The 13,156-nt window shown below is 63.3% G+C and overlaps 2 protein-coding genes across 3 annotated transcripts; one reads left to right on the forward strand and one right to left on the reverse strand.

The window, feature by feature from the left end:
• The first annotated feature begins 1,939 nt into the window (after positions 1-1,939).
• NPR2 (natriuretic peptide receptor 2) lies at positions 1,940-7,949 on the forward strand. Its single transcript, XM_061362017.1, has 21 exons — positions 1,940-2,159; positions 2,242-2,355; positions 2,770-2,905; positions 2,993-3,087; positions 3,163-3,295; positions 3,384-3,468; positions 3,584-3,704; positions 4,264-4,338; positions 4,493-4,570; positions 4,686-4,790; positions 5,030-5,101; positions 5,182-5,341; positions 5,415-5,570; positions 5,644-5,812; positions 5,920-6,066; positions 6,220-6,343; positions 6,461-6,529; positions 6,616-6,790; positions 6,863-6,961; positions 7,060-7,151; positions 7,295-7,949. The coding sequence occupies exons 1-21, from the start codon at positions 1,986-1,988 to the stop codon at positions 7,349-7,351; spliced, it is 2,436 nt and encodes an 811-aa protein (XP_061218001.1). The 5' UTR covers positions 1,940-1,985; the 3' UTR covers positions 7,352-7,949.
• A 507-nt stretch (positions 7,950-8,456) lies between these two features.
• SPAG8 (sperm associated antigen 8) lies at positions 8,457-10,990 on the reverse strand. Of its 2 annotated transcripts, XM_061362024.1 has the most exons (7): positions 10,864-10,990; positions 10,084-10,426; positions 9,234-9,405; positions 9,107-9,152; positions 8,892-9,006; positions 8,700-8,762; positions 8,457-8,611 (listed from the first exon to the last, which is right to left on the reverse strand). In XM_061362024.1, exons 1-7 carry the CDS (start codon positions 10,881-10,883, stop codon positions 8,477-8,479), a joined length of 894 nt encoding a protein of 297 aa, XP_061218008.1. In that variant the 5' UTR covers positions 10,884-10,990; the 3' UTR covers positions 8,457-8,476. The 2 variants fall into 2 exon arrangements, with proteins under 2 accessions (XP_061218008.1, XP_061218007.1); XM_061362023.1 differs by lacking the exon at positions 10,864-10,990 and having other exon boundaries at positions 10,084-10,502.
• Positions 10,991-13,156: the final 2,166 nt, after the last annotated feature.

Consider the following 13,156-nt stretch of genomic DNA (forward strand, 5'->3'; position numbering starts at 1 on the left):
AATCCCTGCAGGGTGTATGAGCAGGCAGGGATGCAGCTGCTGGTGTCACCGACAGCCTCAAGCATTGACCCTTCCCTTCTCTGTGGCTCCTCAAACCTGTCCCCAGGGACCCGTGCTGGCGCCAGCCCCCCCTAGCTCGGTGGCCTCTGACCGGGCTGGTTTGTGCCGCTGCCACCGCGGCTGGGGCTGCCTGCCCTGGGTGCCCACCATCTGCCACCAGCTGCTTCGGCCCCATGGCCTTTCCCAGTGCCTGTGATGGGATGTGGAGGGTCCCGGGCTGTGTCCCCACTGGGGGACCCCTCAGCCTCTGGATGATGGGATGATGCTGAGGTGCCCATCCTGGCCGGGAGGCGTGGGGATGGCACAGTGCTGGCTGCAGGACCAGCCAAGTGTGCAGGCCGGGAGTGTTTATTTGAAGCACTGCAGCACTCACAGGGAAGCCATTTCAGGCCCTGGAACGGGGTTTTTTGCTCATGCACAGCCCAAGCTGCTGTGATTTAACTCTCCCCCATGCCCAGGAGCATCTCCCCACCCCGCCGTGGGTTTCCCATGCCCGTGGTGGCTGCGCTGGGTTCCTTCTCCCACCCCAGCCCCCATGGGTGACCAACCTGCCAGCACCGCTGCCTGCATGGCCGGGTGCCCCCCAGCAGCAGGGACCCCATCCCATGGAGTGGGGCTTCCCCGCTGCCCCCAGCCCTGAGCCCTACGGAGAGGGGCCAGCGCCCGAGCGTGACATTCCTCCCGCACCGCCTCCTCCGTTGCTCAATCCCGGGTTCCCATCCAGCACGGCTGGAGCGGGGGCCCTGGTTTTCCGGGGGGAGGGAGGAGGCAGTGGCAGGATCCTCCACAAGGGCAGGGAGGGCCCCCGCTCGGGGGGGTTCCAGACACTCTCCTGCGCCCATCCCCACAGCCCGCGGTGCCCTGTGCCAGCCCCACGCTGCCCCTATGCAGCACACGGGTGGGCATCGCGCCGGGGGCTGTCCGAGCCCCCCCCACAACCGTGGATGGGGACATGTGGGGCAGGGCGGCCGGGGCCCGGGCACCCCCTTGCCGTGTGGGTCACAGCAGTGAGATGCTCTGTTTCCAATTAGCGCTGCGGCCGCCAAAGGTGCCGGAATCCGGGAACCTGCGCATTCCTGCCGCACGGCTGGACGGCCACAAACCCAAACATGGGCTTGTCCTGATGCTCAGACCGTGCTCCCCAGGGGCCGCCGGCGCCTCTCCGGCCCCCCCCCGGGCCCCTGAGTGGGGCTGGCGGGGAGCAGATGGGGAGGTGATGCCAAGGGGAGGCATCCCCCGGGTGGCCTTTGATGGAGCAGGGTGTGAGGGTCTGTGTGTGGGGTGTCTGTCTCATGTTTGCAGCGGTGGCTCCCTCTGTTCTCCTTCCCCCCTTCATCATAAGGTGGCTAATGGGGCAGAAGTAGGTCAGGGACAACAAGGTCTGAGGCCATGGGGTGTGTGGCATGAGAAGGTGGTGAGCCAAATACTGCCCCATCTGCGTGCTCCATCCTTGCCACAGGCACTGAGCGTGCCTCCAGGGTTGCTCTGCCCTGTTGCTCCAGGGGACAGCATCCCACCCCATGGGAAAGCATCCTGTTCATGGGAGCATCCCACCCCATGGGAAAGCATCGCGCCCCATGGGAGCATCCCACCCCATGGGAAAGCATCCTGTTCATGGGAGCATCCCACCCCATGGGAAAGCATCCCACCCCATGGGAGCATCCCACCCCATGGGAAAGCATCCTGTTCATGGGAGCATCCCACCCCATGGGAAAGCATCCCGCCCCATGGGAGCATCCCACCCCATGGGAAAACATCGCGCCCCATGGGAGCATCCCACCCCATGGGAAAGCATCCCGCCCCATGGGAGCATCCCACCCCATGGGAAAGCATCGTGCCCCATATCTGCCCCAGGATGGGGTGGCATCCTCTCCCTGACGCCCCACCTCTCTCCGGCAGTGGTGTACCTCTGTGGGCCACCAGAGATGCTGCGGCAGATCATGCAGCTGGCACAGCAGGAGAACCTCACCAATGGTGACTACGTCTTCTTCTACCTGGATGTCTTTGGGGAGAGCCTGCGCGGCGACTCGGCCCGCGACGCCTTCAAGCCCTGGCAGCAGAGCCCGGGGCAGGACTCAGAGCTACGGGAGGCTTTCCAGGTGAGGGGCACGCACCAGCCTGGGGACAGGGACCCCTCCTCCTGGTCGTGGTGTGTGAACCGGGTGCTGTGCTCGGTTGCAGATGGTGCTCGTGATCACCTACTACGAGCCCCAGAACCCGGAGTACCACCAGTTCCAAAGCCAGCTCATCCTGCGGGCTAAGCAGAAGTTTGGGGTGCAGCTCAACTACTCCCTGGTGAGTGTTGGGGTGGTGGGATCCTCTGCATGGGGCTGTGGTACATCACCAGGATGCAGAGGGTGGGATACGGCCATGGGCAATGCAGGAAGGGCCATCCCAGATGGGAACAGCCACAGGCACTGCCGTCCACTGTCATTTAGTTATAGATGCCCCATCCCTAGCAGTGTTCAAGGCTGGACTGGACGGGGCTTGGAGCAACCTGCTCTAGTGTGAGGTGTCCCTGCCCGTGCCAGGGCATTGGAACTGGATGAACTTTAAAGTCCCTTCCAACCCAAAGCATTCTATGATCTCCACAGGGTGCATGTTAACCCTGGTGTGGGGTTATGGAGTGGGTGCATGACCCTGATGTGGGGGTCCTGGGTCTGGGGGGGCTCCTGTGTGTATACGAGTATGGTGAAGTTCTCCTGTCAGATGAACCTGGTGGCGGGGTGCTTCTATGACGGGATGCTGCTGTACGCCATGGTGCTGAACGAGACCCTGCAGGAGGGCGGCTCCAAGAAGAACGCCACGCACATCATCGAGAAGATGCGGGACCGCAAGTTCCAGGGTAACGGTGGGACAGGGGCACACAGGCTGCGGGTACCACCGGGCTCTTGTAGTCCTTGTCCCACCTTGGCTCTTGCTTGTCCCGCAGGGGTGACAGGGCTGGTGAGCATGGACAGCAACAATGACCGGGACACTGACTTCAACCTATGGGCCATGAGTGACACCAAGACTGGGCAGTATGAGGTGGGGACCACACTGGGATCCTGCGGGATGGTGGGATGCTGAGGACATGATGGGGCTTAGCTCTCTCTGCCATAGGTTGTGGGGCACTACTCAGGTGTGGAGAAGCAGATCCACTGGCTGGGACGACCGATCCCTTGGGTGAAGGGGGCTCCCCCCTTGGACAACCCACCCTGTGTCTTTGATGTGGATGACCCCTCCTGTGATAAAAGTGGGTCTCAATATCCCTCAGTCCCCAGCACCCTTCCCTGTGCGTGCAGGGCAGCTGGGCCACGCTGATAATCCCCTCCTGCCTGCAGCCCCACTCTCCATGCTGGCCATCGTGGCTTTGGGCACCGGCCTCACCTTTGTCATGTTTGGCATCTCCAGCTTCCTCATCTTCAGGTCAGTCACCACTGGGGGACCCTTTGCTTGGGTACCGGGCACCTCAGCCTGGCTGCGGGCAGGCAGGGCAGAGGGGATGTGAGGTCCCTGACCCCCCCCCCCCGTGTGCCTACAGGAAGCTGATGCTGGAGAAGGAGCTTGCCAGCATGCTGTGGAGGATCCGCTGGGATGAGCTGCAGTTCGGGAGCCCTGAGCGGTACCACAAGACAGCGGGCAGCCGGCTCACCCTGTCCCTGGTGAGAGCTGCAGCCCTGGGGCACCCCCCCTCCTGCCCCTGCCCTTGTTGCCCTTCCTCCCTGTGCAACACTCCTCCCCTGTTATCCCATACACAGCCTTCCATTGCCTTCAGAGCCACAGCCCTATTGCACCCATCCCTTACACAGTCCTCCATCCCTACATAGCTCTCCATCCCCTGTAGAGCCACACTCTATCCATCCCCTCCGTGACCCTGCATCCCTGCAGAGCCACTCCTAATTCATCCCTTCCATGACTTTGAATCCCTGCAGAGCCACTCTTGATGCATCCCCTACAAAGCTCCAAATCCCCTACAGAGCACGATACCACATCAAACCCCTACAAAGTCTTCCTTCCCCTACATAGCCACACCTTATCGATTCCCTACCTCCCCTGCAGCACACCATACCTCATCCTACAGTCTTCACCCTCCCTACAGAGCATGCAGAGCTTGTCCTGCACCATCCCTTGCGCACTCCTGGGTGTCCCTGCCCTGCTCTGTTGGTGCCTGTCACCCCCCCACCCCAGCATCCCCATAGCTAATCCTGTCTTTTCCCACAGCGTGGCTCCAGCTACGGCTCCCTCATGACCAGCCATGGCAAGTACCAGATCTTCGCCAACACCGGCCACTTCAAGGTCAGTGCAGCAGGCAGGGAACTGAGCCACCCCCCCCAAGCCCTTCCCAACCCTATTGGTGTTCTCCCCCGTGGCTGTACCGCCGCCCTGCCAGATGCTGACACTTTCCATCCCTCCCCAAACCCTGCCTCTTCCTCCCATCCCGGTACCCCAGGGCAACGTGGTGGCCATCAAGCACATCAACAAGAAGCGCATAGAGCTGACGCGGCAGGTGCTCTTTGAGCTGAAACATGTAGGTTTGGGGTCTGGGCTGGGGTGGGCGCCCTGCTTCGGGGTGCAGGGGCTGGTCCTGGCTGTAGGGGGTGTGCTCTTCTCATCTGACCTCTGGGCTCTGCTTCCATGTGCAGATGCGGGACATCCAATTCAACCACCTTACCCGCTTCATCGGGGCATGCATTGACCCCCCCAACATCTGCATCGTCACTGAGTACTGCCCGCGGGGCAGCCTGCAGGTAGGGGAAACTGGGGGGCACTGGGTGACCCTGCTGGTGAGCTGGGTGGGATGGGCACTGGGGACAGGGCTCTGGGTGCTGGTGGCCCATGAGACTTGCAGCAGAGGTGCCCAAACAGAAGTCAGAGATGAAGGGGGGGGGATTGGTGCTGCAGAGTCCCTCTGCAGGTGGGTGCTTATGGGGCTGATATCAGCGCCATCATCCTGCTGAACTGGGGTCCACTCAATGTGCTGTCCCAGGATGTCCTGGAGAATGAGAGCATCAACTTGGACTGGATGTTCCGCCACTCCCTCATCAATGACATCGTCAAGGTACCCAAGCAAGGGGCGTAAAAGGCTGAGGGATGCCCCTGGGGGATGCCGGCTTCACCCTGTCCATCCATCCATCCCAGGGGATGGCCTTCCTGCACAACAGCATCATCGGCCACCACGGCAGCCTCAAGTCATCCAACTGCGTGGTGGACAGCCGCTTCGTGCTGAAGATCACCGACTACGGGCTGGCCAGCTTCCGCTCGCCCTGCGACGGCGAGGACACGCATGCCCTCTATGCCAGTGAGTGGCTGCTCATGGGGACCAGAGGGGTGGGGTGGCCCTGTCTCACCACTCCATGGCTGTGTCCCACCAGAGAAGCTGTGGACAGCCCCGGAGCTGCTGCAGAAAGGGCGCCTGCCCACGCCGGGCATGCAGAAAGCTGATGTCTACAGCTTCGGCATCATCGTGCAGGAGGTTGCGCTGCGCAACGGCCCCTTCTACATCGAGGGCATGGACCTGAGCCCCAAAGGTGAGGATGGGGGGAAGCTGTGGGGTGGTCCCATCCCTGCTGGGGTGGTCACATTATTGGCTACCCCCTGCAGAGATCGTGCAGAAGGTGCGTAACAGCCAGAAGCCGTTCTTCCGGCCCTCCATTGACATCGGGGTGCACAGTGAGGAGCTGGCGGTGCTGATGGAGCGCTGCTGGGCGCAGGACCCGGCCGAGCGCCCCGACTTCAGCCAGATCAAGATCTTCATCCGCAGATTCAACAAGTGGGTGGCTGGTGAATGGGCAGGGTGGCCCTGTGGGGGGGAGCAGGGATGGCCATGGGGGCTGCAGCCGGGGGCTTCCCATGGTGCCACTGAGTGTACCCCGGCAGGGAGGGCAGCACCAGCATCTTGGACAACCTGCTGTCACGCATGGAGCAGTATGCCAACAACCTGGAGAAGCTGGTGGAGGAGCGGACGCAGGCCTACCTGGAGGAGAAGCGCAAAGCGGAGAACCTCCTCTACCAGATCCTGCCCCAGTGAGAGGGGGGGAGATGGGAGCGTGCGGTTCCGGGGGTTGGTGTGGGGTCAGCATGCATCCGCTGCTGGGATGCATGGAGTCGGGCGCAAGGGGTGCGGAGGGAATGGGGTTGTGTTGGGAGCTCACCAGCATCACCCGCTGTCATTGCCAGCTCTGTGGCGGAGCAGCTGAAGCGTGGGGAGACGGTGCGGGCTGAGGCTTTTGACAGTGTCACCATCTACTTCAGTGACATTGTGGGCTTCACTGCCCTCTCGGCAGAGAGCACCCCCATGCAGGTGAGAGCAGGGCTTGGAGGGCAGCCCTGGCATGGGGGGTCATACCCTGGCAGTGCCATTGCTGGGGCAGGGGGGACATGCCCACTGCCAGCCCCACACGCACCCTTCATTCACCAGGTTGTGACGCTGCTGAACGATCTCTACACATGCTTCGATGCCATTATCGACAACTTTGACGTCTATAAGGTGAGGGGGGTACCAGCAAGCTCAGCCCCCAAGGTGAGGCAGGCAGCGAGGAGCCAGGGGTATACCTGCTGCCCTCGACCCCGCAGGTGGAGACTATTGGGGATGCCTACATGGTGGTGTCGGGGCTGCCGGTGCGCAACGGGAAGCTGCACGCCCGTGAGATCGTCCGCATGGCCCTGGCCCTGCTTGAGGCTGTCAAAACCTTCAAGATCCGGCACCGTCCCAATGACCAGCTGCGGCTGCGCATCGGCGTGCACACCGGTGAGCGCTGGCGCCGCGGCCGGGGGGCACCCATCTGCCCTGCAGCAGCCGCGAGCATCCCTGTGCCCACAGGTCCGGTGTGTGCTGGGGTGGTGGGATTGAAGATGCCACGGTACTGCCTGTTTGGGGATACAGTGAACACCGCATCTCGCATGGAGTCCAATGGACAGGGTGAGCCATGGGGAGGGCGGATGGGGTTCAGTGCTGCACGGCATGCCCTGCTTCCAGACCCAGTCATGTGTCTTTTTGTCCCCCCCCGTTCCAACCAGCCCTGAAGATCCACGTATCATCCACTACCAAAGAGGTCCTGGATGAGTTTGGCTGCTTCGAGCTGGAGCTGCGTGGGGATGTGGAGATGAAGGTAAGGGAGCAGGGACACCGGTGGGGTGACAGTGCTTCCTGCCACACTGTGGGTGGGTTGGGGCTGGGACCCCTTGTGCCCCTTGGTGCTGGGCACGGTACCCAAGGAGGTGGGGAGGGTCTCACCATCCCCTCCATCCCCAGGGCAAGGGGAAGATGCGGACATACTGGCTGCTGGGTGAGAGGAAAGACCCCATCTGAGCCTGGTGGCAGTGGCAGAGCCCCAGCCCTGATGGGGCAGCCAACAATGCCCGGTGCCTGGACCCCTGGGATGCACCGGCACCCTCCATCACTGTAGCCCCTATACACACACTGCAGCCCCCCTGCTTCAGCAGGGCTTGGGCACAGGGGGCCAGCGGCCACGGCATTGCCTGGCCCCCTCCATTGGCACCAGCAAAGACCAGTTCTCCCTGCAGCCTCTGCTGCCATCCAGCCCGGGGGACCCTATATCCCTGCTTTCCCTTCCCTCTGCCCTATGGCTCAGCTGGCTCTGAGCCTCTCCCGGGGCCTGGCTGCCCCGTAGGCACTTTGCCATCTCTTTTCAGTACCTGGCCCCCCCGGCAGAAGTTGTGCCCATGTCAACCCCTACCCGGGGAGGGGGATACAGGGGCTCCTGCTGGGTATGATCCCTTGGCCAGGGCATGCTTCAATGCTGCGGCTCCCCCCCCTCCTTTCCCCAGTCTTCCCCTCCCCTGTATATAACCCCACCGGGTCATGTAAATACCCCCCCCCCCCCCCCCCCAGGTGTAAATATAGGAGTCGCTGCAAACTATTTTGTGGAAATACAAACTTCCCCAAATCCCTCTGTGCCCCGACCTCTGCTTCGCTCTGCCAAGTGGGGGGTGAGGGACACGGGACACCCCCGAGCATGGAGCTGAGCCTGGGATGGGGACGGATGCAGGGAGCATCCCGTGGGGGGGGGCGGCGCAGGGCGGCTGCGGCTGGCGAGGGCTCGGGGCGGTGCTGGGACGGCAGGGCCGGTGCGGCGGGGTTTGCTTTGGCCCGAGGGCTGCAGTGCGTTCCGCTGAGCTCATGCTCCGGAAGCGCCGCCGCCTCCTTACTGGAACCCACCTGTGCGTGGGGATTGGGATGGGGACCGTGTGTCACCCGCTGGGGGCACTGGGAGACGGGCACGTCCCAGGATCCCTCCCTGCGCAAAGGCCACCGTGTGTTTTGGGGTACCAGTGATGTGCAGAGGGGATGGATAGTGGTCCCAGTGCCTGCACTGCGTGGCCCCACGGGATGCTAGGGACACGGTGCTCCCCGTCCAAACACCCATCCTGAGGAGGCAGAAAGGAGGCTGAGAACACCCGTACCCCGATGTATTTATTGCTTGTGGGACTGTACCCGGCTGGTCAGCGGGGCGCAGGGCGGGGGCTGGTCTAGGGACTCCGTGATGGGAGTGGAGAAGGATGCGTCCTTCCGAAAGGGGCTGTCCCTGCTGCGGATGCTGGTGACACCCTGGAGGGGAGGGAAGTGGAGAGGTCCGGATCAGTAGCCGAGCCCTCTGAGTGCTGGAAGGGAAGGGTGCCGGGGGGGGGGGGCTTACAGTGAGGCTGCGGGCTTGCTCCAGCCAGAAGCTGCAGGGCTGCTCTGTGAGGTAGTCATGGGGCTGCAAGTGGAAGCCATGTGTCAGTGAACAGGGGTATGGCATGTCCAATGGGACACAGGAGCCTTGCAGGCTCACTGGGGGCTGCCACAAGCTTGGGGGGGGGTGTGGGGGGGTGTCCCCAGCCTATACCTGGGAAGGGGGCGATGGTGCAGACAGGCAACCCTTGGGTTTGTAATCCTGGTGCGTGACAGACATTGACTCCATGGGCATCCGGGGGGGAGAGATCTTCTTCAGCATCTCTTCCCTGCAGCAGAGCAGACCCTGCACCCCTCAGTGCTGGGACACCCCCCCAGCAGGGTCCCCTCCTCTGGGTCATGGCCATGCACTTAGGGATGCAGACTTACCTGTATTTATGGTAGAGCATGGCCTTCAGCGTGGCCTCACGCTGCCCTGTGAGGGGAAAAGGTGCCATCAGCCCCACAGCTTTGACTCCCTTGCTGACTTTTGGGGGGTCACACGGCTCAGCCTCACCTTGTCCCGGCATCAGGACGCTATGTGGCAGGCAGTAGGTGTCCATGGTGGTGCTGTTGTTGGGCCCAGGGAGGTGATGGTGGTACAGCAGCCTGGGATGGCCGTGCCGGTGGATGAACCCCTCACTGCCCTGCTCCTGCCCTTGCACGATGTCCAGATGGTTCGTGGCTCTCTGTAGAGTGATGGTGGAAGCTGTGGGAAGGGGGCAGGAGCACACCCTGCAGTGCCCACTGTTGGCTTTTAGGCTTTTGGTAATCCACTGGGGACTCTGTGCAGGGGTGGGAGGTGAGGTTATCACCCCACTCCTGCTGAGCAGCTGCAGTCTAGGGCACTGCCCCATACCTGAGGCTGTGCCATGCAGGTAGATGCCTGACAGGACCTGGGAGCAATCCCAGAGGCATGAGCTGCAAAAAGAGGGGGAGGAAGGAATGGTCCTTCAAGCCAGCTCCCTGGGAAAGCAGGAGTGGGGGCATCTGTGGCTTGGGCCCCTGATGTAGGGCAAGTGCTCTTATTGCACTTGAGCAAACTATGGGGTCCCCAGGCTGTGGCACAGCTTAGCCCATGTCCCCCCAGCCTGGCTTGCCCAAGCAGGCATCCCCACATCCCAGCAGCAAGCTCCCTGCTTTCCTCCCACAGCCCCACCATCGCTCCCCACGTTCTTGCCCGTGCCTTTTATGCTATTGAATTTCATACCCTTTCCATCCCGCTAGGCTCAAGGTCACCGGGGAGCTATTTAAAGAGAGGGGGCTGCCCAGGGTCAGGGAGCTTCATGTGATCAGCACAATGGGATACGATGGGGTGAGTTTTGAAGGGACATTCCCCCCCATCGCCCCCCATGGTGAGGAGTTACCTCCTCCTGCCAGTTGTGGATCAAGCAGCGTCCCCGAGGCCCCAGCCTGGGGGGCTGCTCCGCAGGCATCTGCAGCACCACGGTGGAGGGCACCTCAGAGGCAGAAGCCCCATAGCTCCCTGTGCAGGGCGGCAGCTCCGCTGCATGGAGATCCGTGTCAGCCTCAGTGGGTGGCACCGTGCTGGACACAGCTGGCAGGGCCTCGGCAGGCAGCTCCGTCGTGGCTATCAGTGCATCACATGGGGGCTCCTCCATGGGCACCGCAGGCAGGAGGACATTGCTTTGGGTCCCATCCGTGCACAGTGGCCTCTCCTCAGGGTGTGTATGGCTTGGCAGAGCCACCCTGCGAGTGGGGGCAGTGCCTGAGGGAAGGCGGTGGGGTGCATCCTTCATCTTCCCTGCCCTGCCTGCAGCCCCCCATCAGCATGGGCAGGACCCCGAGGCCAGGTACCCCGCAGTGTCACCTCCACCCCGGGGTGGAGAACAAATGCCCATGCTCAGAAAGGTCGCCCCTCCATAACTCCCCTCTCCCTCATCCAGTGCCCCAGCCCAGGCTCAGCCCCCCAGTATGTCCCATTCCGCTCTCCGTGTCCCCTCCCAGGGCTCTGTAGCTCCCAGCCTAGGCTCTACCCTTACCTCCTCCCCAGGAGCGACCCCCCCAGGCCGTACCCCAGACCCCCCCACTTCCTACCCCCCCTCCCCCGTGTGCTCCATAGCGCCCCCAAGACCCCAGCCCTCCAAGCACCTCCGCTGGGGGTCACCCCCTGTCCCTTCACCCACCCGTGGGGCGCCCCGTCCATGGCGCCTGCACCGAGGGGAGCTCCTTCGTCTCCATGGAGACCGTAAACACAGGCCGCGCCGCAAGCTGATTGGTGGCGCCGGGAGAACGCGCGTCTTCTATTGGCGGAGAGCGGGGAGGGGGCGTGGCCAAAGCGTAGCGGTGATATATAAGAAAGGGGCGTGGTCTTGCTGGAGGGAGGCGTGGCCGAGGGAAAGGGGGCGTGTCCCCCTCTCCCCCACGGCCCCGGTGCCTTGGACCTGCCCCAGAGGCTCTCCCAGTGGAAGCCGGGTGGGCGCCATGCCCGTGCTGGCACACGCACTGGGGACACACTGCTCCCTATGGCTTGATCCAAGTGATCCCCCAACACCATTCGGGCACACCCATGCTACCCAGGGTGATGGGGCGGGATGCGCCCGGCGCCTGGCTTGGACGCAGTGGGTGCCCCCCGACGGCGTGGAGCAGCTCCCCTCGCTGCCAGCCCTCGCTGGGCCCCCGTTTTTCAGGCAGAAGAAGGGCCCTTTGATAGCGCACGGCGGGCCCCGGCACGAGGGCTGTTATTCCAGCGCTCTGCGGTGTGCGCCGACGGGGCCGCCGCACGCCTGGCCATGGGGCCTCTGTTTTTCCTGGCCGGGATGTGCCCGGCCCTTCTGGCCTCGGACAGCCGGGGCCCCCGAGGGGGACCGCTCCTCCCTGCGGGCGCTCGGCCCCGGGCCAAGCAGGGTCTGCTGCGAGCCCATCTGCAGAGCAGCTGCGGGGAGGAGGCAGAGACGTGCCTGGAGCTCAGGCTCCAGCAAAAGGGCCCCCCACAGCGGGACTGCATCAGGGTCTGACGCCACTGGAGGTCAGGGTGTCCCGAGCACTGGGGGTTCGCTGGGAGGGTGGAGCGCTGTTGGTCATGTCCTGGGCTGGGCTGAGTTGCACCAGCGCTCCAGTTCGTGCTGGAGGGGGTGTCCTGCCCCAGCTTCCACTCCGGGGTGCTCATCCCAGCAGCATCCCTGGATTCCACACCCTGGGGGAGGCGGAATCCTGGCCAGGCAGCATGGGTGACTATAGGATAACAAAGGCACCACAGCGCAGTGTGGGACAGGGACCAAACAATGCCACCCTGGGGGTGTGCGCTCACTGTGGAGTGGTACAGGGGGCATGGCTGCGGGGCTGCACCCTGGCAGGCAGCATCGCCGTGGGGCAGCAGCTCTGCAGCTGCCGGAGCACATCTGGCTGCCTCTCCTGGCTGACACATCCCCCATCACCCTCCCTGCTCGGCTCTGTTGGGAACTTGCGTCATTTCTGATAGTCTTCGTTCAGCTGAGGAATGAAAACAGCCGCTGCTCCCCTGCCCCCCGGCCCCATGGGGCTGTGACCCCTCTGCTGCCTGGGGAATGACAAAATAAACCCAGCGCAGGAGGAAACGTGGCTGCGGGCGTCTGGACCCTGACCTCGTGTGCAGGCTCTTGCCCTCACCCCATCCTGGGGGACTGCTCTGGGCGGGCTTGGCAGGACGATGCCCTGTGGATCCTCGGCCTTTCTGTGGAGTCCCCCCCTCCCCAGGAACCCCCAGCTCCAATTTGGGGTTCCCACCTCCCTGGTGAACCCCAGCTCTTCTTTGAAGTCCCCACCCCCCATGGACACCCACCCGTTCTCTGGGGTTCCCACCTCCCCAAGGAACCCCATCCCCTCTTGGGGAACCCACCTCCCCATGGACACCCACTTTTTCTTTGGGGTCCTACCTCCCCAGGGAACCTATCTTATCTCTGGTGTCCCCATCTTCGCAGGAACACCCACCCCCTCTTTGGGGTACCCACCTCCCCAGTGAACCCCAGCTTCTCTTTGGGGTCCCCAGGGATCCCCATTCTTTCTATGTGGTCACCACCTCCCCAGGGGCACTCATCCCCTCTTTGGGACCCCCCCACCTCCTTAGTGAACCCCAGCTCCTCTTTAGGCTCCCCACCTCTTCAAGAACCCCCATCCTGTCTTTGGGGTCCCCAACTCCCCAGGGACTCCCATCCCCTCTTTGGGGTCCCCACGTCCCCCGAGGCACCCATCTTCTTTTTGGGGTTCCCAGTGCCAGGGACCCCCACCCACTGGTCTGCACAGCCCCGAGGCAGGGCTACCCCATGACCGTGACCATCCCCATCCTGCCCTGCAGCTCAAGCACATCCCGGCTGCCTGCATCATCACCATCATCATCCCAAACCTTCAAGGCTCATTTGCACCCTGAAAACATTCCCGTGCTATACTGGGTGTGTGTGGAAGCGCCACGGTTCCCCGGGGGCCCCACCGCCGGCGCCGTGC

The sequence above is a fragment of the Neopsephotus bourkii genome, unplaced genomic scaffold (assembly GCF_033783945.1).
Source record: "Neopsephotus bourkii isolate Nb327-2 ecotype Australia unplaced genomic scaffold, CSIRO-AGI_Nbou_v1 NB_1069, whole genome shotgun sequence".
In the NCBI taxonomy this organism is placed as follows: domain Eukaryota; kingdom Metazoa; phylum Chordata; class Aves; order Psittaciformes; family Psittacidae; genus Neopsephotus; species Neopsephotus bourkii.